At 36.2% G+C, this 26,536-nt stretch overlaps 1 protein-coding gene across 1 annotated transcript in view; it reads left to right on the forward strand.

Moving 5' to 3' along the window:
- Positions 1-22,199, forward strand: part of SLC17A8 (solute carrier family 17 member 8) — a 34,033-nt gene extending 11,834 nt beyond the window's left edge. The window contains exons 2-12 of the mRNA XM_039354070.1: positions 756-1,005; positions 3,026-3,144; positions 4,304-4,418; positions 5,814-5,901; positions 12,574-12,660; positions 12,782-12,918; positions 14,849-14,998; positions 15,843-15,975; positions 16,606-16,716; positions 18,593-18,720; positions 19,806-22,199. Of these exons, the coding sequence (XP_039210004.1) occupies positions 756-1,005; positions 3,026-3,144; positions 4,304-4,418; positions 5,814-5,901; positions 12,574-12,660; positions 12,782-12,918; positions 14,849-14,998; positions 15,843-15,975; positions 16,606-16,716; positions 18,593-18,720; positions 19,806-20,144 (1,657 nt within the window). The 3' untranslated portion in view covers positions 20,145-22,199. The remainder of the gene's footprint in view (positions 1-755; positions 1,006-3,025; positions 3,145-4,303; positions 4,419-5,813; positions 5,902-12,573; positions 12,661-12,781; positions 12,919-14,848; positions 14,999-15,842; positions 15,976-16,605; positions 16,717-18,592; positions 18,721-19,805) is intronic.
- The last annotated feature ends 4,337 nt before the right edge of the window (positions 22,200-26,536 follow it).

The raw sequence follows: 26,536 nt of genomic DNA on the forward strand, positions 1-26,536 counted from the left end.
TTTAAGAACTGTCAGGTTTTTTGACAATAGAGCAGTAGCCAAATCTGACTAGCTTGATGAGAGTTACAGAGAATACAACCCTCATCAAAGTTACATGCGAGTTCCCAAGACAGCTGAGGATCAAACATACTTTCAAATAATAGATTTGCTAATGAGATCTATATTGTCTTTTATTCTATAACAAGTTTCTTAAGGCACCTCTAAATAAGGTTCTGCAAAGCAAAGGCAAGCTATTGCTGAACAGCAAACCTTAGAAGAGTCTATAATTTCTGTATTCAGCAACAAATTGGGGGGGGGGAACAACACAACAGATTCCCAATCCATGTTTTTAGTAATATCACATTAAAATACATTTTTAAACAAAATACTTAAATGGTACACTTAGGACTCACTCTCTAACACTGCAGTTTTTATTCTGTTACTGTCTCCCTGATGGTTGATGAACTAGATTTGCAGCTGCCTCATCAGAAATGCTACTATCACTATATTAGCTTTCCAGAATATTCTATGAGTCATCCAGAGATGATGAGTTACAGTTTTAGTACTTTGGGAAACTATGGCTACAACATAGGACATCAGATTGCAAATGGGTACTCTGTAAAAGCTGGCTCCTTTTTTCTTTCCATGCTATTTAAATGTAATTTATTAAGAAGTGGGAATGTAACAAAAGCATTTCATTATTTAGTTATTTTAAGTAACTTCTGAGAGTATATTTTTCTCTGAACACACCTTGTCTCTGTTTTGCATGACTTTAGAAAAATTGATGGAACCAATGTTGAAAGAGATGCCATAGAGCTGAATGAAGAGGGAAGACCCGTGCAAGCAACAACTAAACCACCTTTATTTGATTGCTATTGCTGTGGATTACCTAAACGTTATATTATTGCTATGATGAGTGGTCTGGGATTTTGCATTTCTTTTGGAATTCGATGCAATCTTGGTGTTGCTATTGTGGAAATGGTTAATAACAACACAGTCTACATCAATGGAAAACCAGAGACTGAGGTAAGTAGAAGGATATATTATTTTAACACAGAAAAATAATATCTTATAATACTCCAGAAGAGATCAGATTAAAAAGTTTATTATCTTTATTTTTTTTTCATTTTTTTCCAATAGACACTGGAATTAGCAGATATTCAGATAGTATAAGCTAATTAGGGTCTTTGTAATTGATATAGAACTGCCTGGACAATCCCTGCAGTTTTCTTGGCAAAGTTTTTCAGAAGTGGCTTGCTATTGCCTCCTTCCTAAGGCTGAGAGAGAGTGGCTATTATGCCTAAGATGGAACTAGAACTCATGGTCTCCTAGTTTCTAGCCTAATTCCTTCACTACTATACCAAATGGGCTTTCTATTAAGCGTTTAGTGGCATTTATGAAACATTATAGTTTAACTCCAATAGTGATTCTTCATTAGATGTACAGCCTGTTTTTCCTTCAAGGAACTCAAGGTGGAAGTATATATTTCTCCTCATATGCCAATACTCACAGGTTTTATAATAACCCTGTGAAGTAGATCAGGCTGACAGATGCAAATAGTCCTGGATGGAACAAAGAGCTTCATAAAACACTTACTGCACAGTAAAAATGGAGATTTAAACCAGAAGCAATATCATTGAATTGAGGGAGAATTCTTGGAGCCAAATTAAAAGCCTCTAAACCAGTGGTGGCGAACCTATGGCACGCGTGCCAGAGGGGGCACTCGGAGCCCTCTCTGTGGGCACATGCACCGTTGCAGCAGCCCCGCTTCCCCCCCACAGCCCCCTCCTCACCAGCATCCCCCTGGAGGAGAGTCACCCTTGGGCGCGGCCTGCACGGAGCAGCGCAGCCAAGGACATAGCCAGGCAGCAGGGACAAGACTCGGCTCTCGCATCCTATAGCATGCAGAAGCTGCTGCGGGGTGTGGGCGGAGGGCGTGGCTGCCATGGCACTGCAGGGCTGCCTGGATCTGCTGCGGCAGGCCATGGAAGCAGTGTGTGGCCCTGCGGGTGGGCGGGGCAGGGGCAGAGCAGGCAGGGCGGGAGGCGGAGTGGGGGCAGGGGCAGTTTTTGGGCACTCAGTCTCTAAAAGGTTTGCCATCACTGCTCTAAACATATTATGCCTTCTCTGGAAAACTATTAGCTCAGCCAATAGTTTAGAAAGCCAAGAGGTCCTGACACTCTGGGAAAAGATCCTGGGAGAAGGAGAACTCTGGAAAATGAAAGAAAGTAACACTGTAAAGAAATTGTGGTCCTGGAATAACTGCCTTCTTGTTCTTTCAAAACCCCATTGTACTGCCATATTACCTTACAGGTCCCACTGTCTTCACTAAGTGCATGATGTGTTATATACAGTGAAATATCTGGATATATTCCAATGTACATAAATCTATAAAGAGGGACTGTATCCCCACCCCCTTTTTAGGTTTGCTTTGCCTAAGCAAATTCAGTCAATAAACCAATATGTGCTTTATTGTAATGTGTCCTGATCTCAGATGAAAGATGCCCTTAAAATATTTTACAAATTACAGTCGGAGTGAAGATACATTAACAAGAAATGTACTAAATCAAGGACAACCGTAGCATAACTGGGGAAGATACCTGTATTTAGAACAAAGGAGTTATCTAATTTGGCTAATCAGATAGGTGAATAGTTGCAATAAAAATGCCCCAGATATTTTTCTTTCTTTTGTTTGAAATATGATTGTGGACAATATGTATATCAGCAAGGACTTTCAAACATTCAGATGTAAAATAAAATTTGTGTAGTCCATCAATTTGAGAGCATACTAGCTGATTAATTAAACACATTTATTTAATACTCTAAACATATTATATATAATTTAAGTACAGTTTAATTAATAAAAAAGAACTCACAAAATTTTCTTCTGCCATCAAATAAGTTTGCTTTTACAGCTCTTGGAGAGTTAAAAATCCACAAATATTGGTTAACGATTATTGCAATATCTGGATTTTGCAGTAAAATATTTTTTACAAACATCAAGATACTGGCTATGTGTTACTATTTAATATTGTTTTATTTGTAGAAAGCACAATTCAGCTGGGATCCAGAAATAGTAGGACTCATTCATGGATCATTTTTTTGGGGCTATATTGTTACACAAATTCCAGGAGGCTTCATTGCAAATAAACTAGCAGCAAACAGGTAATATATTAATATAATATAATGCAATGCAGAATTTGAAAAAACACAAGATATGTACAAAAATATGTACAAAAATAGTGTTAGTTTTCTAGAACTCAACATTTTTAACAAAAATGTTTAAATCATTTGTAGATTTAAATGACAAGTAGTATTACCCATGCAGTATGGCAGTACTACTATTATCCTTCTCATCTTTTCTACTACCTTATCCTATTGGTACCTTATGATTATATTGGTACCTTATGATTGTATTACTTTGTTGTTTGTGTGCACATCGAGAGCTTATGCACCGGAGACAAATTCTTTGTGTATCCAATTACACTTGATCAATAAAGAATATTCTGTTCTATTTTATTCTATTCTAAAAATGTATTGATATAATTTCAAACAGTAACAACATTTTTAAAAAACATTATTTCCATGCTGCTTAGTGGGACATTGTGAGGAAATGGACATAATATGGCAGCTTGAGGATCAATAGTTAATATTAATCTTTATTTACTATAATGAGGCACAAAAATAGTTTATTACTGTAAAACTACAACTACTAGTAGTTTCTCTGATAGTTATTGCTGTTAATTAAAGCTTGTCAGATTATATATTTGTGTTCTGAAATAAAAATAATGATGTTAATTTCAGAAGAACTTAGTAAAGAAAGCTGTGGACTAAAAAGTTTTTAAATAGTGAACATTTTGAGAGTAACATTTATTAAAATGTTCACAGCACAAAGAACTATAAATATCATATATTTTAGTTTATGCTCAGCTAAATTGCTCAGTTGTATTAGCTGGCTATGTGCAATTCTAGAATATAAAGTCTTCAATGAAAGATTAGTTTGTCCTTTTAAAAAAAAAAGATCTCTGGATAATTTTGAACTTTTGTTCAGGCCAGATTTCCTCAGCTTAGTATATAGCAGTGTTTCTCAACCTTGACAATTTTAAGGCATGTGGACTTCAACTCCCAGAATTCCACACTGGTATATAGTATCATGGCATCATGGTAATATGATGTCATGATAAAACCTCACACGAGATTTTAAAGAAGAGACTGGACAGCCACTTGTCTCCTGCTTGAGCAAGACATCCAAGGTCCCTTTCAGCTCTATTCTGATTGATTGATATGAAATTGTAGGGGAAAATTATATTTCTCCTTTTTTTAGGGTATTTGGAGCAGCAATTTTCCTAACTTCAACTTTAAACATGTTCATTCCTGCAGCTGCCAGAGTACATTATGGGTGTGTTATGTTTGTAAGAATTTTACAAGGCCTTGTGGAGGTAAGTACCAATGTAGATGTTTATTTGCAACCGTTATTAAGTTTTCATTAATTGCATGTAAGCAATACAAAAATTAAAATAATGTTTGCATCATTCCAGGGCAGGTAATTTTTTTTGCAACTGTGTTAAAATTGAATCTCTTAGTTGCTCCGAACTTCCAACTGTCTACTGTTAATTAAGTCAATTGGGGTAAGAGGGGGGATATTAGTTAATTTACATCAGTGAGCCTGATAATTCTTGAAGTAGAATTATTCCCATATTGTTAACTTTTAAAGTAAATACCACTGATCTTAGTAAGTATATACAGTACCTAACTCCTTAAATGTATTTAGGGTTGGATTCTGTATTCCTTCCACCAAAAGGCAATCTGTTGCAATGATTAAATATTAGACTAAGAGTGGGAAGATTCAAATTCAAGCTTATCGTCCATCATGGAAACTTCTTGGGTGACTTTGGACCAATTAATTTCTCTCAGTTCAAACAGGGGAAAGGGGTGGAAGAAAAAGAGCTATGTAGTCCACATGACATCTTGGGACAAAAGTAAGATGTATACCCAACAAATAAGTATTAAAAGGATATCACTTCAAGCTATAAAAAAATGCTCGATATTTGAAAGCTTGGTGACATAAAGAACAGGAGGGGAACTTGCAGTTCCATTATGGTGGATATCAAGAGGGAAAGCAAATGAGAGCAAGTGCCATCTCCTTTGTAAACACATTGTGATGTCACACATAGAGAAGAGGAAACTCATGTCACAACAGGACAATGGTGACTTCATTATTTTGACTAAAGCATCTGAGCTGGCAGAGGCCTCTGGAAATATGCTATTATAGTAAAATTCCAAAAAACAAAATGAATTGAAGTTTAATTTGCAGCCATGTAAACTCTGAAAGATGAGAAAATATGACATGGAATTTCAACTAATAATGTCAGCTTCAACAAATAACAAGCAGGTTCCTATTGAAGAAAATCAGTATTTGAAATAACTGGATCCTTCAAATCCTTTCCATTCTTAAAACTATTAAAACAAAGTTTCGTGTCTGGGGCAGGACTTTAATAAAATATCTTCACAGATATTGGTTTGTAATATTTATATTTGAGGAAATATAGGTATTGTGCAATTAAAGGAACCAAAATTCTAATAGAATTCTACACAGTGAATCATTATTTCCTTTCTGTACTGTATTATGTACACATTATAACGTGTGTAAGTATACACACATGAGCGCGCGTACACATTTCAAGTTATTCCCTTTATGTTAAGTGAGATATCTTCCTTTTGCAGACGATTCCTGTCTAAAACAGTAAAAAGTCCAGTTACTTGCAAGTAATAAAAATGTGAGCATAAAGGAAAATTTTAAATGCAAAAATTTAATGCTGTGCAAAATTTGCTAGGGGGTGACTTATCCAGCATGCCATGGGATGTGGAGTAAATGGGCTCCTCCGCTGGAAAGAAGCAGGCTGGCAACTATTTCATTTTGTGGTATGTTCATTTTTTTTCTTTTGTTTTGAGAAAATACCTGCACAATGGGTTTAATGAAAAATACTATGCTGATTATAAAAGGTATTCACATTTTTCATTTGAGGATTTAATAGCCAAGGAAACTTTCTTAATACTTGAAGGACATTTATTTTGCCTTTGGTGACTGGTGTAAAATTGTTGTTTATCTTATACATTTCAGCACATATGGTTTCTATTTTTTTATGGTCATTTCAGTTAGGAAAAAAAATAGGAAAAATGTTTTTTCTTTTAATGCTTAGATTTTTGTTGCCTTAATATATACTCACTCATATCACTTGCTTTAACATATACTCCTGTATCAGATATTGACTTTATTTATATATCTCATTTATTTGTTGCATTATATATTCAATTCAATTTTTGCGGTTCAGATAACATACTAGAATAAGAATAGAAATAGGAATAGGAATGGAAGAGAAGAGAAGAGAAGAGAAGAGAAGAGAAGAGAAGAGAAGAGAAGAGAAGAGAAGATTTTATTTGGCCGTATGATTAAGTATACAAGGAATTTGTCTCCAGTGCAGAAGCTCTCAGTGTACATGCAAAGCATAATAATGATAATACTACTACTACTACTAATAATAATAATAATTAAAAAATAAGATCAGCAAGTTAAGATCACATGCAAGCAAGCTAGAACAGATGAAAGAAAAGAAGTTGAAGAACAAGAAGACCAAAGAATACCTAATCAAGAAATACCACTTAGAAACAAGGAAGATCAAGGAAGCACTGGAAATAATAAAGCAACAAATAACAGCTATAGCCAGGAAAATCAGTAGATATGAAGCTCGAATTGCAAACTATAGGCAGAACCTCCAATTTCAATCCAATCAGAAACGTTTCTACCAATCCATCAATGGAGAAACTGCAAGGAATCAGTCAGTACCTGACAAGGAAGAAACAGTGCAGTTCTGGAAGCAGATATGGGATAACCCAAAGAAATACAACAAGGATGCGGCTTGGTTAAAAGAGGTGGATGCAAATAAAACAGAAGTTGAAATGAAAGAACTAGTAATAACAACAAAAATGGTAGAAAAAAGAGCAAAGAAAATCAAAAATTGGTCAGCACCAGGTGAAGATGAACTGCATGGGTTTTGGTTGAAACATCTAACTGTTATACACCCACTCATTGCCAAGCAGTTCAACAATATACTACAAGGAGGAGAAATTGAAAAGTGGCTAACAACTGGGAAAACCTACCTAATAATGAAAAATCCAGCAAAAGGGGCAACACCAGGCAACTACAGGCCAATTACCTGCTTACCAACAACTTTCAAATTACTAACTGGTGTGGTAGCTGATGCAGTACAACAGCATCTAGTTGAAAACAATCTCTTTCCACCTGAGCAGAAAGGAAACCGCCCCAATAGCAGAGAAACAAAAGATCAACTCCTAATAGACAAAATGATCTTGGAAAACTGCAAGAAAAGGAAGACCAACCTGAATGTGGCATGGATTGACTACAAAAAGGCATTTGACTCTCTGCCACATGACTGGATAATCAAGTGCTTAGAAATAACAGGAGTAAGTAGAAACCAGAAAATTTGTGCAAAGATCAATGACACAATGGAAGACACAGTTGCAGATCAATGGTGAGAGACTGGGAGAGGTTAATATCAAGAGAGGAATATTTCAAGGAGATTCATTGTCACCATTACTATTTGTTATTGCACTGTTTCCTCTGTCAACAATACTGAATAACTCAGGACATGGCTATCAAATATCAAAAACATCTACCAGACTATCCCATCTCCTTTACATGGATGATCTGAAGCTGTATGGAAAAACATCATCTGAAATAGAATCACTGCTCAACACTGTCCATATATATAGCCAAGATATTGTTATGGAGTTTAGCTTGGACAAATGTGCCACACTTACTATCAAACAAGGAAAAGTAGTGAAAACTCAAGGAATCAAGATGCCCCACAAAAATAACATTAAGAGTCTGGATGAGGAAGATTACTACAAATACTTGGGTATCCTTCAAGCTGACAACATCAAGCACACTGAAGTCAAGAAAAAGATTAGAGGTGAATACATCAAGAGAGTGAAGAAGATCTTAAAATCCAAACTCAGTGGAGGAAATACCACAAAGGCAATCAAGACCTGGGCAATTCTAGTCATTAGGTACACAGCTGGAATAGTGGACTGGACTCAAGCAGAACTAAAAGCAATGGATAGGAAGACCAGAAAAATAATGACAATAAATCACGCCCTTCATCCATGCAGTGACATTGACAGACTTTATCTACCAAGGCAAATAGGTGGGCGTGGAATGCTACAAGTACATCAGATGGTTGAAGAAGAAAAAATGGCTCTGGAAGAATATCTGAAGAACAATGATGAAGATGCACTGAAATTAGTATATCAGGAAGGCTTACTGACTACTGGAGAGACCAAACTGGCCTACAAGAAAGATCAAATGAAGAACAGAATAGAGGCATGGGAAGACAAAGCACTACATGGCCAATACATTAAAAAAATAGCTGGGAAAGCAGATATTAACAAGACCTGGCAATGGCTAAGAGCAGGAAAATTGAAGAAAGAGACCAAGGGACTAATTCTGGCTGCACAAGACCAAGCCTTAAGGACAAATGCATATAAAGTCAAAATTGAGAAGACAGCAACAGACAGTAAGTGCCGCCTATGCAAAGAAGCTGAAGAAACAGTGGACCACTTGGTAAGCTGTTGCAAGAAGATTGCACAGACTGACTACAAGCAGCGGCATGACAAAGTAGCAACAATGGTGCATTGGAAGATCTGCAAAAAATATCATTTGCCTGTAAGCAAAAACTGGTGGGATCATAAAATAGAGAAAGTCATAGAAAATGATAAAATTAAACTGCTCTGGGACTTCAGAATTCAAACAGACAAGCACCTGCAACATAACACCCCAGACTTAACAATTGTCGATAAGAAAGACAAAAAAGTCTGGTTAGTGGATGTGGCAGTGCCTGGAGATAGCAGAATAGAAGAGAAAGAACTGGAGAAGATAACAAAATACAAAGACCTACAAATAGAAATAGAAAGACTGTGGCAAAAGCAAGCAAGGGTAGTACCAATAGTAATAGGCTCCTTGGGTGCAATCCCAAAACAACTGGAGCACCACTTGAACACCATTGGCATTGACAAATTCGCTATTAGTCAATTGCAAAAGGCGGCCTTACTAGGAACTGCTTCCATCCTGCGACAATATCTGTAATACCATCAAACAGCCACATCTGCCTATCCCAGGTCCTGGGTAAGGACTCGATAGGTAGACTAAATGCCAAATCCAGTCTGAACATCTGGCTGACTGTGCGATGATCAATAATAATAATAAATAAATAAATAAGAGAGGGTAGTAAAGAAGATTAGAAGGATAACAGTAATAATACAGCCGTACAACATGGGTAAATACAGTATATATAGACAGTAGACAATACTATGAGAGGTGTTCAGCAGAGTGATGGCATGAGGGGAAAAACTGCCTGTTGTCTACCGGTAGTTGTTTCAGTATTCAATGCCTTATAGTGGCATCCTGAGCAAATGAGTTGAAACAGATTATGTCCAGGATGTGAGGGGTCTATACATATTTTCTCAGCCCTTCTTCTGACCCGCACAATATACAGATTTTCTATGGAAGGCTGGTTGGTTGCAATTGTTATTTCTGCAGTCCTAAGCATCAGTTGCAGTCTGTACCTATCCTGTTTGGTTGCTGTACCAAATCAGACAGTTATAGAAGTACAAATGACAGACTCAATAATTCCTCAGTAAAACTATGTCAACAGCTGCTGGGGCAGTCTGAATTTCCTGAGCTGACACAGGAAGAACATTTTTGTTATGCCTTTTTAATGATGGTTCTATTGTTGGGTGTCCATTTCAAATCCTGGGAGATTATAGAACCCAGAAACTTGAAGGACTTTATTGCTGATATTGTGCTGTCTGATATAGTAAGAGATGGTAGAATAGAAAGGTTCCTCCTAAAATCCACTCTCATCTCTACAGTTTTAAGCATGTTTAGCTCTAGGTTATTCCAGCTGCACCACAGGGCCAGTTGTAACCACAAAACTCAATTCACACAACCAAATGCTAAACTAACATATATGGCTAGTTCATGATTCCATGTGTTGTAAGAATATACTAATCAATAATCAACTCCAGCTTCAGTAACCATCCTATAACTTATTGATATTATTGTCTTTGTACATTAATTCATTCCTCTTCTGAGTTTGACTGCCTTTCCTTTTATTTATTATTCTTTTAAAGTTTTGATTTATTTCCAGACAAGTTGAATGTTGATCAATGTAAGCACAATTACCTAAAAATCCTTAAGCAATTTATTATATTTGATTCAAATATTGTTTAAAAAGAATTGTTGGAACATCTCTTTTAAGGTACAGTTTGGATAAATGTTTTGAACTAGTTTATTTATAATTATTCCAAGAACAGTTCCAATGTTCTCAAGATGCCCAATAGTTCATACATAAGTTAACTGTCTATTAAATAATATAAACTAATTTTAAATGAGGAAAAGAAGAACACCTGAGTCTATGCATCTTCCAGAATAATTAATTAGCAACACTGGGAAATGCCAAACTAGAATTTCATGGCTTGTCTTTATGAGCTCTTAATAGGATCCAAATGCCATTTTTTAACCATTTACTAGTAACATGTTCTTCCTATAAATCATCACATAATACTACTTACAGCAGTAATGTCCTGCATTATTTCATGTTATAATATTGTAGAAAAGGCATCCTCGGATTTTAGGACCAAAAGGCACACTTAAAATTTTGGGAGTAATATATAAACACCTCTCATAATGGAAGACAGTGGGCATAGCCAGGTTTTTTTGTATGTATTTGTGTGAATCAGTGTGCACACATGTGTACATGTGACTCCACATACAAAAACATATTTACCAGAAAATAAACTGTTGAGATTCCTCCTCTGAATCCCTTCTAGCATTTCAGGATGAGTTTTACCACATCCACACCCTTTTTTTTCTTTTGGGGGAGCAGATGTAAAGTCTCCTTTAAGCAATGATGATTTCAGGAATATGACTATGAAGTTTTGTTGTATTTATAAGATGTATAAATGATCTCACTCCTGAGGCTGTAGGCATTTACAACATCAAAACACAGTACAATGATAGTAGAACAGAAAACAATAAAACCAGATATAATGAGAAATAATATTGGCACAAACCTTCCTCTGATTGCTTAATTACCAAACAGGTCTTGGAAAAGCCAAATTTTAATTATTCTCTTGCAGGCCCTAAGAAAGTGTGTTCATCCTTGCATCAGGGAACAGATAATCCAAAAGAAGCGAAGAGCCCCCAAGAATGTCTGCCTCAATTTTTTCCTGTTGAACCTCATACTAGGATGGAATCTTCCATATAATAGGGCGGTGTTGGTGAACCTTTTAGAGACCAAGTGTCCAAACTGCAACCCCAAACCCACTTATTTATTGCCGAGTGCCAGGTGGGCGTGGCCCACTGAGTGGGCGTCGCTGTGGTCGTCATGGCAGACTGGGTGTGTGTGGCCAAGGTGGGCATAGTCACCTCAATGTTGCTCGTGGGGAGGGACGCCTGTAGGGGCCAGGCAGGGTTGGGGGAGATCAAGAGGGTCTCTGGCAGGTGGGGTGGTGGGTAGGCGGCTGCTGCCTGACACCATCGGCCCCCGCACACAGAAGCCAGCGAGCGCATGGAGGCCAACAGTGTCCGTCAGCAGCTACAGCCTGCCGGCCCCTCAACCGGCGCACTCTGGAGCTCTGCAGCCCGCCATCAGCAATTCAGAGAAGTGCCCACATAGAGGGCTCTGAGTGCTGCCTCTGGTACGCATGCTATAGGTTCGCCACCACTGTAACAGGGAATAGTCCTCCCTATTTACCCAGGCTGAACAGCCAGTATTTAGTTCAAGAAAGTGTTCTCTAAGATTTCTTGGTCCTATACTGTTCACAACAATATGGAATTAGGTTATTATGACTTTCTTCTCAGGCTTTTTACTACTACTACTACTACTACTACTACTACTACTACTACTACTACTGTTGTTGTTATTATTATTATTATTTGCCAGACTAACAACAACCCTGAAAGTTTTAGGGTTAGTCAATGCAAGTTGTATGTGTTTTTTGTAATTTGCACAGATCCATTTGTCTATGTATTTTGTACGGTGTGTTTTCATATTGTTTTGCTATAATATGAATTGCCCAGAACTGGTTGAGTTGCCCAAGGTTGGAAATTGAATGAAGTCAAAAAACAAACAATGGGGATAGGTCTTTTATCTGAGGTCATGTTAGATTATTGTTGGGAAACATGAGGTGTAGTATTTCAAAGTGCATTCTCGGTTATCTGTATTTCAGCAACATTAACAGATGCAATGTTGTCTAACACAAACAAGTGTATTCCATAATACAAGAATCCATGAATCGAACACTTTTCTACAATGTTTTCATCTCTCCTACTGCAAAATTGGGTGTATTTATTTATTTATTTATTACATTTATAAGCAACTTATCTCACTATTGAAGCAACTCTGAGCTTATAAAACTTTAGTTAACAATGTAGTGCTCTTCCAAACAGAATATAATGGGTTTGATATGTTGGACTACAGCTGTTGATCCATATATATGTGGCTTTTGTTGCAGGTTCTTATGCTGGGGCAGTAGTTGCTATGCCACTTGCAGGTGTATTGGTACAATATATAGGATGGTCATCTGTCTTCTATATATATGGTAAGTTGCCAAGTGAAGAAAAATATCATAGATGAAACAATATATGTTGAAATAATGCTGACAAATATTTTGTTAATATTTTGACTGGTTGACAAAATCCTGTTTCATTCTACATTTAAAGGAATATTTGGGATAATCTGGTATATGTTCTGGCTGCTGCAAGCTTATGAGAGCCCAGCTGTTCATCCAACAATAAGTACTGAGGAAAAAATTTTCATAGAAACTAGCATAGGCGGAGCCAACTTAATCAATACCAATGTAAGTTATTTGTAGCCTTATTTCATAGTTTTTCCCTCTCTTGGAAATGTTTTATTGTCCACAACTACTGTAGAAAACATCAATTAACAACAAATTTGTTGTTGCATTTTGTCACTACTGTAACCAGTGGTGGGATTCAAATATGTGAACAAGCGGTTCTGTGTGTGGATGCCACTTCTGGAAGTCCATTCTGGGCCTGGGCAACAAAAAATTAGCTACTGCTTCTGCTGAACTGGTGCAAACTGGCTGAATCCCACCACTGATTGTAACTAAATGTTTGTGAAGATTCTAACCCCGATAACCTTACTCCTGAACTTCTGTGCTTGTTGATTTAATATCCTAATTTATGCTTAGGCGATAGTACTTTGACCCTGAAGCCTTTTGTTAGACATTCCAGATTTTGTCTGATGTGATTTTTAGATTCAGCAACAGAAATATTCTTAATACATAAATGCAAAGGGAGAGAGAAAGAGATGTGGGCACAGATTTCAGTCTCCCATCTCTCATCCCAAGTTTTTGAAATCATGGTATAAATCAGTGGTGGCGAACCTATGGCACGGGTGCCAGAGGCAGTAGTCAGAGCCCTATCTGTGGGTACGCACACCATGCTTCGGAAATGGCAACTGTCCCTCTTCAATTAGCCACCTGCTAACTTGCCGAAGTCCCACATGGCCGGATGCATCCCAGCACGGCTGGTTTCCCTCCCTCCCATCCCATCCCTCCTGGCCTGGCCTGGCATGCTCTCCTTTTCCCAGGCACAACCATTGCATTGCCTCCTCAGCTGTTGGCCGGCCATCCAGCTCAGAGGTGGCTTCTTTGAACTGCTGGTGGCGGGCTGCGGAACCCCAGAGTATACCGGTCGAGGGGCCGGCAGGCTGTAGCTGCTGACAGACACCGTCAGCCCCCATGCTCTTGCTGGCCTCTGTGTGTGGGGGCCGATGGTGTCAGGCAGCAGCCGCCCCAGCCCTTGCCTTGCCCTCTGGCAATGGCACCCCCATCCTGCCTCACCTCACCCCGCCGGACAAGCTTCCTGCCTACCACTCCACCTGCCAGAGACCCCCTGGATCTCCCTCAACCCTGCCCATCCCCCATAGGCATCCCTCCCCACGAGCAACATTGAGATGACCATGCCTACCTTGGCCACACCCAACCAATTTGCCATGACTACCACAGCCACGCCCACCCAGTGGGCCCTGCCCACCTGGCACTCAGCAATAAATAAGTGGGTTTTGGGTTGCAGTTTGGGCACTCGGTCTCTAAAAGGTTCGCCATCACTGGTATAAATCAAACAGGTTTGGGAACAATGCTTTTTTTCTTGTTTCTAAGCTTGTAGCAAAAAGACTTCTAAAATTTTTCTCTGGCTCTTTATATAAAAAGGAAGTTTGGAGCAGCTTTGCATTTTAGCATTAAATTCCGATGATTTTTTTAAAGAAAGATTAAATCTGAATTCCATAAATATGCATAGGGCTTACTATAAAGCAGACGAGCTATTTCTATCAGAATGCCTTTCCTTCCCCACCAGTTGTGATTTCAGGGACTACTGAAGTTTCAGGTGCCTTTCAGCTAGTAGTGGAATTAAAGTTGCATCTCTGAGCCAAAGTCCAAGACCATCCAGCCTGCCAGTCTCAAATGTCTGCTTGAGACAGCAACAAAGGGGTGGAGCATGGATTCCCAGACTGGTTAAGACATGCTGAACACAGTGGGTTTGATGCTGCTTGCTGCAGAATCTTTTCTTTTTCATTATGTAAATAACAAAAAGAGAGGTTACTTATTCATGTTTGTTTTTCAAATATTGTTTTCTACAGTGAAAACGCTTTCCCCCAAATAATACACATGAATGACAAATTGAACATTAAATTGATGTCTAATATTACTCAGTTGAACCACGACCTTCCATCATTCTAAAAAGCTTTGGCATTCTCTCTTCTAGAAATTTAGCACCCCTTGGAAGCAATTTTTCACTTCGATGCCAGTTTATGCAATTGTTGTGGCAAATTTTTGCAGAAGCTGGACTTTCTACTTGCTGCTCATAAGTCAGCCTGCTTATTTTGAAGAAGTCTTTGGATTTGCAATAAGTAAGGTAAAAATACAAACACAAGGAATTTTTCTAAAGGTCTGAAGGTAACTTGCTGATTGTTCTCAATTATTTTTGCTTGCTTATACTGAATAAATTGGCATGTTTAAATCTTCTCTTTATGTAGCTCACTGTTAGTCAGTGCCAGCTGCTTGATATACAGATAGCATAATAAAAATCAAGGACTGTTTGATGGGAGAAAAAAAAGCTAATCTGTATATCAATAGTCCTATGATACAAATGATGTTTTGTTATCCAATGATTTGTACATTCTATAACAGCACTTTATAAGCTGTCTTTGGAGGCAGTCCTTAAATTCTTTGGGTGTTTGTTACCAACATACTGCATATTGCATATGTATACAAACATTGTATATTTTTAATTGAACTGTTGGTGTTTTAGTACTGAGTCTCAAACTGGAGGCCTGTATAATATTTGACACTAATTTTATCTATAGCAAATGTTCAAATAAACCTGTTAATTGTGTTGGAAAATTAAGAAGATTTACTTTGTTGGTGACAAACCACATCCAAGACATAGGAGGGAATGGCCACTAGATAGGATTTCTGAGCTACATCCCTTTGCCTGCTGTTTCCATTGGGCAACCTTTGCTATTTTTTCAACAATCACTTTTACAGTTCCTTTTATGGTAATTAATGTCACCATAATTTGTAATAACCAATGACAAATGGAAATTTGTCAACTCAATTCTCTAGTGCAAAATATACTAAAATCACCTATGCTAAGGAATCATGTGCTCCTCAAATATTCATTTAATTAATTTCAGACATTGAGAGAAAAATGTATTTCTTTTGGTCACGTGACTTCCAATGTATGTATTTATTTCCAGGTTGGTCTTTTATCTGCAGTTCCGCACATGGTAATGACTGTTATTGTACCCATTGGAGGCCAACTGGCTGACTTTTTGCGCAGCAGCAGAATTTTAACAACTACTGCTGTCAGAAAAATCATGAATTGTGGAGGTATGCTTAGATCTTATATTTGATTTGTATGCTACTATCTAACTATCAGACTGATTTGCTGATTTTTAAAAAGTATAATCAATGCAAAATCTCAAACATTTTGTATATTGTACATTGAAAGAGGGGGTTGAATTTTCAAAATATATGAGGACAGAGGGACAGCTTTTTTTTGCTAAAAGTTTCATTCCTTCTGAGATAATCTGTTGGGGCTGCAGATGGAAGGAAGGAAGGAAGGAAGGAAGGAAGGAAGGAAGGAAGGAAGGAAGGAAGGAAGGAAGGAAGGAAGGAAGGAAATATTGAATTTTATGTTGGTTTAATCTTACAAATTCTAAGCAATTTATAAATATCAAACCATGTATGTAAGAATGATAATAATAAAAAACAGTGCCATAACCTGACTTGACATTCATGCATCATGCCCATGAACACCTACATGTGCACACACACACAGAGAGGCATGGTGTTTTTATAAAAAGCAGAGAAAACTAGAAACCAATCGGTATGTTGTTAGGGTTTGGAACTAATTTTAAAGAAAAAAATAAAAACATCTAAAATAAATAAATATTTTATACTTCTTGAAGTAGTGTATTTTGAAGAATTATTAATCTTCTCCATACATTTTCTTTGCAGGTTTTGGGATGGAAGCTACTTTACTTTTGGTGGTTGGATATTCTCACACTAGAGGTGTGGCTATTTCATTCTTGGTTTTAGCAGTAGGCTTTAGTGGATTTGCTATTTCAGGTAAAACATAAACTGTTAAACACATTGTAGAAGTATTTTAGTATCAGCAGGATTATTATTGCTATTTCCTGTTTCTATATTCTCATCCCTAGGCTGCTTATCACCTTGGTTCTTAACTTTTAATTTTATTTTTTAATGTTATGTTAATTTAATTGTTTTTAGTACTTTTAAACTTTTATTATATTGTAAGCTGCCCAGAGTTGCTGTATTAATGAGATAAGCAGCACAGAAATTTAATTAATTAATTAATTAATTTAGACAACATTGTAAAACACTGTTGGTACAAAAGAAAAAGGCATATTTTTAAAAGTAGTGATATGGGATATCCTATTGGGATGGATCCTTAACTTTCACTCAAAAGAGAAAATGTGCATTGTATAATGCAAAACTGATTGCAAATTTATAGGCAACATTTTTGTACATATAGAGCCTTAAAAATTTGTCATTAAAGAACATTTTCTGTTTGGCAAACTAACCAATTTTGATGTCACCTTTTAATATGCTAAAAATAATGAATTGAAAATCTGTATTCATGGGTTAGAGAACTGATAATGGTAAAAACTGAAAAGCAGGCTAAAGTTACTTGCAAATGTAATCCTGCCTGTTCCTACCAATTCAGTGACCATTTTGAAGCCAGTTGCTTGTATAATTTCTAACACAAAAGTGAAATTAGGAAAGAGACAAAATAGGAGAGAGGGAATTCCACAGAACAGAAAAACCTATCCAGTAAAACTTATAATTAGTAAAGATTATAACAAAAAGGCCATTAAGCCAAGTTATTGACTCACTTAAATTTGTAATAGGATCAGTAGATGTGAATATTAATTAGATTGGAAATCTGAGTACTGCTATTATACCAGCTGTCAGCTAGAAGCTTCAGTTTCTGCCCCTTCACACCCTGAATATTTGTGCCTAATCTTGGCCTTCAACTTTACATGATTTGCATGAATGTGACCTGGCCTTTTTTGTTCTCTTATTAATACTAATTATTCAGTCTATTGAGCTTCTTTTATAACAGATATTTGGAGAACTTACATTTGAAGAACATTTTCTTTCTCTGCAAAACTCTTATCTATCTCATCTCCCTTATCTTCAAAATTGCCACTGTTTTCACCTGTGCAATATCTCTGTCTGTCTGTCTGTCTGTCTGTCTGTCTATCTATCTATCTATTTATCTATCTATCTATCTATCTATCTATCTATCTATCTATCTATCTATCTATCTATCTATCTGGTATCAAACTTGTTTGCTACCCATTTCGACAAAGGCTATTCTGACATTCTTAAATGGCTTTGTAAACTGATTAATTTCTAATGAAAAATTTTACTTCATAAAAATTAAAAAGAAGCATCATTATGCTATAGTAAGTGACTGACTATTTAAATATGTTTGTTATATCATTTATGTATTTAAAATATTCAAAACTAGTAATATAATTTCATCTTAACAGTTAAAACCTTTGAATTATCTATGAAATATGAGCGGTTATGATCTTTTCAGTGCTTTATTTTCAAAATAATTGTTTTTTCTATGCTTTACTTATTATTTTCCTTCTTTGAGAAACTAGGGCTGTGCACAGAATCCACACTTCAAAAAATAAGATGAGAGTTGGGCCCAAACTAAAATATATTTAATTAATTTTACATTGACATTAAATTAAATCTAATTAACACAATTAGCCCTAATGTATTTAATCCCTTTTTTCTTATGTCTTATTTGGTAACCATGTTTGCAATTCTCAAATTCCAGATGACTATGAGGTCTTGGAGGCTTTGTACATTCATGATCAAGAAGGAAGCAGTTGTATTTAAAGCTGCTTGAATCATTCTCATGCTCACAGAATGCACCTTGTAGATGTTATATTTTGTGTTACAGGATTTAATGTCAACCATTTAGATATTGCACCTCGGTATGCCAGCATTCTCATGGGCATCTCTAATGGAGTGGGGACATTGTCAGGAATGGTCTGCCCTCTTATTGTTGGTGCAATGACAAAACATAAGGTAATTATGTGAGATGTATTTTTTCCTAAATGACTTTCAAATGCATGGCAGTCAGCTATTGTTTTTAAAGCATCATTAGTTTCACTAATTTCAAACCATTCCTGATCATTTTGAAAACATGATGGGGATATGAGATTTTATTTCAGCAAGTGGATTTTGGCATGAACATTACTCTTGCAAGAGAGTTAAGTTATTAGCAGTGTCAGAAAAAGGTATTGGGAAACTCGGGCTATAGGATCTTCATTTTTTTCTCCCATACCTCTTAATGTAAACATGAAGATACATTTGAACTTTTATCTAGTCAGATTAGGAATAGGAAATAAACCACATTTGGATGAGACTATAAACTCCATGAAAATTCAAATCTGCAATGTGGGTACACTCCTGAATTTAATAGTGAACCTGAAGGGTAGATTTCAGTGCTGGTCAGGAGTGTGTGTGTGTGTGTGTGTGTGTGTGTGTGTGTGTTTGTACAAAACTAGTACAGTAATAAAGTTCTTCCTGCAGATATCAGTGGCCACTATAAGGCCCCTACTTTTCAAGCTATAGTACATTTTTACACTGGGCTCTTTTTGAAATGCTTTCAGAATTTCAGCTGATTCGAAATGTGGCTACATTATTAATTAGCCCCAGGAAGTGACTCTCATTTTACAATAGCGTCACTGGTTACTTGCTTGTCTCCAGGATCAATTCAGAACTGAAGATTTCTGTGGTTTGAAATATAACATTTTCCTGCCATCAGGACTATTGGTTCCTCCACTATCACAGCCATAGTTGATAGTAACAAAAGAAAGGGGCCTTTTATGCAGATGCTCCTAGATTCTGTCTGCTAAAGTAGCCCAGAGGCTGTCTTTTGGCATAAAAATAGTTTTATTTGGTTCCAAAGAGATCATGCTGATAAAATCAATTTACTTTAAAGTGATATTATTTATTATATTATTTGATAAGTTTTTAGTTCCTGAGTTTTAATATTTTAACTACAGCTTTGTTGTTTTCTTAATATATTATTTTTTAATGTTATTTCTGGTGGAAAAATGGAATACAAATTTAATCTATATAAAATATGTCCCATGTCATTTCTTTAGACTCGTGAAGAATGGCAAAATGTCTTTCTAATAGCTGCTTTAGTCCATTATAGTGGAGTGATATTTTATGCTATCTTTGCTTCTGGTGAGAAGCAGGAATGGGCTGACCCAGAAAGTTTGAATGAAGAGAAATGTGGAATACTTGAACAAGATGAACTGGCTGAAGAGACTGAACTAAACAGTGATATTTTTGTTAACACAAAGAAAACATACGGCGCTACCGTTCAGCATGACGAAGCTCAAAGGAAAGAGCTGCCGAAGGAAAAGGGAGTGAGGCCCAATGTCGAAGAACAGACTGTTTACCAATATGAAAATGGAAACTTTCAAGATTCATTGTAAATGTGTTCATGGTTTATGTGACCATTAGCATTGGTGTATAAAAGCAAGCTCTCTCTGTATTTATTATATTATTGTGGCTAATCCTGCCAAATGATTGGCTATAAGACATAATCATTTTCAGTTTGTGTTACAGGAAATGAATTAATAAAAATACATTGGATGTGTGCAGTGTCTGTGATCAGCCTTGGATTTGCAAAGCCATGTCCTTTAACACCAGGAGCTTTGTTACTAATGATATTTTTAATACATCACTCTTCAGCAATGCATCGTAGTCATGACTCACACATTCTGACCATGTAAATATCCTATAAGCAGAATTTTTTAATTAGTTCATTTCCATAGTAATGTACAATGGAGGATGTGCTGTGTTTAACTTGAAATTATACTATACAGGTAGTGGTGCTCATTTAACAATGCTAATTGTTAATGGGACTGGAAACTGTTGTTAAGTGACATATAAGTTGAAAAACCATGTGACCATACTGCTGGACTTTTTCAAGTCCTGAATGCAGCCCTTTGAGCCACACAAAAGTTGTCACTAAATTATAATTTTTAGTGTAATCGAAGGGGATCCTGATTAAAAACATTAAAATAATATTAATTTAATGTAAATTAAATCATTTATTTTTTTGTCCTGGTCACATCCATGGTCTGCATGCATCCCTCAGATCTTCACTCAAAGGTCAAGTGGGCCAAAGTTTCACACTTCCCCTCCCAAATAAAATTGTGTTCCTACACTATTCCATATCTTTTCCATCCCAAATCCACCTGAAATAAATCAGTTATTTGCCAGCCTTTTAAAGTATTCAGACCATTCTTCCAACAATAGTCCTTACATGCTATGATTGGAAAGACTTTTGTCAAATGAGGTTTAGAGCATGTCATTTTTTTGCTGTATTTCATGATCTGGGAAGCCAACATGAGCAGAAATAACCCCTTAGATAAATGATATTTAAGTAGCTGCCAAATCAGGATAGATAATAGATAGGCTGCAATTTGTGCAAATTCAAATAATGCAATATTCAATTTAGCATAGACAGTAAATTGATACCAGACTGTATTTAATTCAACCCAAAATTCAATTAATGTAAGTCTAGTGCATGTGCAATTGAATCTAGTACATGCAGAGTTGTGGTTAGAATTTTAGATGTTGCTAATCTTTGTGAGTGGAAAATGGAGAAAAGAAAGATCCCATCACAGGAAAACAACACAAATTTTAAAAGAAGAGATTTGGATTGGAGCAAAAAATGCTTTTCTGCCCATGTTGGCTTCCCAGTTTAAATAATATGAAAGTGGTCATAGCAATACTAAAACAGGAAAAGATATTGGAATACCTGAATCTACAGTAGAATCTGTTTTTATTTTGCTTTCAATAACCACCCTGTGACTTTTGTTAACTTTAAATTTAAATTATAAGTATATTCTTTTTATCCATTACTGTAATATTTTACCAATATACATATGAAACATTATGTTAAACATTTTTCATTGCCTATTTTTGTCGAGCTGAAACCAGTTATCATATTTTCCATAAAAGTTTTACTTTATTATTATTATATTATCAAATAATACAACATTATTTGAATTCAAATAATGCAAACATTTCACGGCACTAATCAAGACCTATCTGTAATAACTGGCAATTCAGTCATGGGAGAGGAACAAACAGTTTGAGAATGTGTTCTTTGTTTCTAAATTACATATTTATATATTTCTGATATATTTTCTTGCAAAATAAAGACCTGTATAGCAGGGAGCCCAAGGAACAGTTGCTTTAAGTTATCCCTTCATATAAAAAAGCAAATGTGTTCTTGTGCCTTTTGCTTTTGTCTCAAAGGATTTATACATATTATACTCCCATACTTTTGACATTATGTAAGCAGTCAATGTATTTGCAGGAGTTTATTGTTTAAAAAATAACGTGCTGATTGTTATAGCGCTTATAACGGATTTACATGCAATATACCTAAAATACTTGGCATTGTAGAATTTTCCTCATAACCTGTGAGAAATATCCAGGAAGCATGTTGCTTGACTTCTAACCTGATTATTTTGTTTTCCTGCTATCACTATCAGTAAAATTGCAAGTGAAGATATTTTGCTACATTGTGTATTTTTTTGTAATATATTTTATTGATTTTTAAAAAAACATAAATCACTTAATAATTCGTGAACAGTATGTTGTCTGGGTTTACATTTGCAAAACAATCACTAATAATTGATTTCTATAATCCATAATCCACATAATGGTTTTAGTTGATTTCCTGTTTTCCCCAAAATGTCCTCTTTTGCAAACATTGAGTTAATACAATTCTTATTGTTTTGATAGATAACAATTAAATATATAATTTTTCCCAATATTCTTAAAAATAATAATCACATCAATATAATATTTCTTTTCTATCCAATCATTCTGGTTGCCTTATCATAGATCCTGTTACAGTCCTTATTTAAATTTGTTTCTCCCACAAAATTCAAAGTATTCTTACTGGTTAAGATTTTTTGCCATATGAGCCATCTCAGCATTTTTACATTTCTTAAGAAATAGATAAAACAGTAAAAAAAGAAAGGAGAGCAAGAATAAAGAAACATAAAAATAACATACTACTTAAAATATACATCCCTCCTAAGCTAATATATATTTGTTTCCAAGATTTCTTATTCTTTTAAATCATAATTAAAATATGTTTAATCTTTAAATATTCCATTTAATACATTTAGTCATCTAGTCTAACTCTTATTCAAAACATTTTCTTATCCGTTATAATTTTCTTAAATTCAATCACATTTAAATATCTAAAACATTTCCTTTATCTAAGCCATTTCAAATTTTTATATTACTCATATCAAGAAATATAATAAAAAAGGGAAAAAAGCATACTATATTATTTGAGGGATTCATCCCTCTTAGAATGACATATATATTCCAAATCTTTTCTATTTCTTTAACCATATTCAAACAAATGTTTCTTTTTTAAGTATTCTCTCTGGTAAGTTCCATCATCTATTTTCTTGATTTCCACTTTAGTCTTTTTCCTTTGCCCAATATCTTTCTCGATCAATGTATTTTGCTGAGTCAAAAGGTCTTTCCATATGTTCAGAAATGTTACTGAAGATTTAAAAAGAAAATCAGATGAAGTGTCTTTGTACGGGGCTTCTGGCTTTCCATGTTTGTTGAAAATCTTTTTCTTTCTCTCCGCTTCTCTTATCATTTGCTTTCTCTCCAATGTTCCTGACATCTCTACAGTTCATTTTATCCAGTCTGTTTTCTTGTCCTCAGACTTATTTTGTAGTCTTAAGGGATAAGTTTTTTTTCCAATTCTTGTAAAAAAAATGTCCGCTAGGATTAAATCATATTTCCTTGTTTTGTTAAGTTCCATCTTTAAGTCTCTATTCTCAATTTTGTATCCACTTATCTGTTTTATCTGCTCCTTCTCTCTTGCTGTTTTCTGGGAAATTTTTTTTTGTAAAGTTAACTTGGAAACAGATTGATTTATATTTTCAAAGTTATTTTGAATTTCTTTGTGGTTTAAAATCATTGAATTAGTTGCAGTATACTATATATCTCCTCCTGTGGAGTATTTATGTTTTCTTGATATGTTCTTTCTATGTGTCAATGGCCAAGAATTTGAGTTTTTCTCTTCTTTTCTTTTCTCTGCAAATAGCTTTAGAGTCCCGGTTAAATAGATATTTGTAATCCAAATAGTTCAAAAAAGACTTTTCCCGCTGAAATTTATAATTCTTTGTCTACAGCCCAGATTACCATTTTTTGCCACAGCTGTTCTTTGTTGTTAAAGCTTTGAAAGTCATAAACACAGATTAGTTTTTCCCAAGTTTTGCAAGTCTTATATGAAAGTCATAGCTGTCATAGTCTTCATCCACCACTAGGTGTCAGCATCTATTTCTTTTTCAATTTCCAAAATGAACAATTGTCTTTAGAATGAGAGTCTTAACCATTCAACAATATTAGAGTTACCCAGATTTAAGTTTTAAATTTCAGATTTTATGTTTATTTCACTTTCATATATTTTGATCCTCCATAAAAAGATTAATTCACCGCTTCTGTTAGTATAAGGGTGGGGTGGAAATCCCTCTCCTTCCCTTTTGGAGGTATTTTGTTCTTGGGGATCTTTTCCAGGAAATTAATTATATAATAGAAAAGAGAAGATCAAATTCCTCACCCTGTTTTAAACACGCTGTTCACAGTTGTGCTGGTTAGTACTTTTGGACTTCGGTTGCAAGTAGCTTGGGCTGGTCGATGAAGTATGACCAGATTTTGTCCTGTTGGGTTAAAAGGCTTTCCCCAAGTCGAACAGAACAACCGCCGTTGTTCCAGAATCGCTGAGGCACCCTTCTTTCTTCATCGCCTCTCCGGGGCAACTTAGATCCATTTAGGGTCTCCTGGTAGGGCGAAATTAGCCGCAGGGTTGTGGAGAATTCGCAAGCCTGCAACCAGTTGCTACTGTGCAAAAGCAGAAGTTCCTACATTGTGTATTTTATTGAGAGGCCTGTTGGTCAACTGTTCTATTTTAATAATATTTAAGGTATAGGAAAACATGACAACAGAGACATAACATCCTAATGATATATTTTTCAATACTTTGGGGATACTACTAATTTGGGAGGGGGTGTCTTTGATACTGAAGGCATTAGAGTTCACTTTCCTCAGAAAGGAGTGAAATGCCATACTGATGATAACAAAACTTGTCTGGAGCTACTTTTATTATATTAAAAGTGTTTTACTGAGATATGTTTTCCATCTATATACTTATGTTTGAAGTCAGCACCCATCCACCCTCCTAAAGAAGGAAATATTTGGGGGGATATTTAAAAGGGCAGAATATTAAATTCCCCCAAATGAATAATGGAGAAAATCTTAAAAGGCAGAAACTTCTCCCTTTCTTCTAAGCAGAAACTGAGCAGGCCAGCTCTGTAGAAATGCAGATTTGATAATCCTATTCAGAAAGACTGGGCCACCTAATCGTAAGCAAAACGCCTTCAGTCACAGCCCCAGAGAAGGTTTGAGCTGATGGGATTAGAAAAACAAAGACTCCCAAGGACAGAACATGGCCTTTAGGACATAATAGGATTAACACCACCATTAGAATAGCAAAAGCTCAGGTCAAAATACATGACTCAGGAATAGGAACAACCTCAAACAGGAATAACTCCAAACACAAAACTTCCAAAAGGTATAAAAACCCATCCCTGCCAGATCTATTTTGTCAGCTACCCCAGAAACACGCTGTGTCACTGAAGTTTCTGGCAACTAAATAAACAAGAACCTTCTTTCCAAACAGCCTCCATTTTATTCCCAGATTAGACTGGACCCTGATGATTTTTGCTTTCAACAATTTGGCACCCAGAATGGGACTCTAAACTCACCTGACCAATGTACTGGGCCTGGGTAAGCCTCCATCTTGCAGGTAGCAGACCCCTTGTGTCTGTGGGTGGGTTTTGCAGATCCTGCCCATCTGGAACAAGGGTAGTAAAGGGAGTTTTAAGTTTGAGCTCAAGGGCTGCTTTGGAAAGAAGGTGAGTACCTCTAAATTTTAACTTTTAAAGCCCAAGGGAGCGAGGGAAATGTGTGTATGTCTGTGTGTGTGAATGAGAAGATCTTTTCCCCAATCAAAGCTGGATCTTGCTCCCTCTGGCCTTTCCTAATCACAAAAAGGATCTGTTCAAGTGACAGACCCTGAAAAGCAAGTGGGTTTGGCCAGAGCACAGGAGTTTTTGTTAGAGAAAAGGGAGAGGCTGTGTGAGAATGGAATGGAAGGGAAAATGAGAGAGTCGGATTTGGGCAACCATCTGGGAAGTCAGTGAACAAAGCCCGGATTAGAAGGTGCCCGTACTCACTGCTTAAAGGTGCAGCAGATCCTCCCAGACTCTCCTGAGTCTGAAAACAGTGGGCAGGAAAAGTATGAGCAGGAAAAGGTTGTTGGAAGGAGATGCCCGTACTCACTGCATAGAGGAGCAGCAGGTCCTCCCCAACCCCTTTTTGGTCTGAAAACCATTGGTGGTGTTCCCTTGAAAGGAGGTGTCCATATTCTGTGAAGAAACCAGAGTCCTCCCAGACTTCTTTTTATCTGAAAACTGACAGGTGGAGCAGCAGGTTTTGGCCACAAGGGAAGACCCAACTAAGCCAATTGAACCCTGCATCTGAAGGGAACATGGGAGGCTTAGCTGATGAAGACTTTTCTTTCAATTCTTAAATTAAATATATCAAAAGTTATGTAATTTCTAGTGGATTCTAAGGTTAATGTTTGACAATAAGTGGTATTAAGTGCATTCACTGGATAGGTATTGAAAAAGTAGAGTTAAATGTTTTCAATTATGATTAGAAAATAAAAATGTTAAATACCATATATTGAGTCATTTAAACCCTCAAAAAT

The sequence above is a fragment of the Crotalus tigris genome, unplaced genomic scaffold (genome assembly GCF_016545835.1).
Source record: "Crotalus tigris isolate CLP2741 ecotype Arizona unplaced genomic scaffold, ASM1654583v1 scf7180000018548.2558034, whole genome shotgun sequence".
NCBI classification, from domain to species: domain Eukaryota; kingdom Metazoa; phylum Chordata; class Lepidosauria; order Squamata; family Viperidae; genus Crotalus; species Crotalus tigris.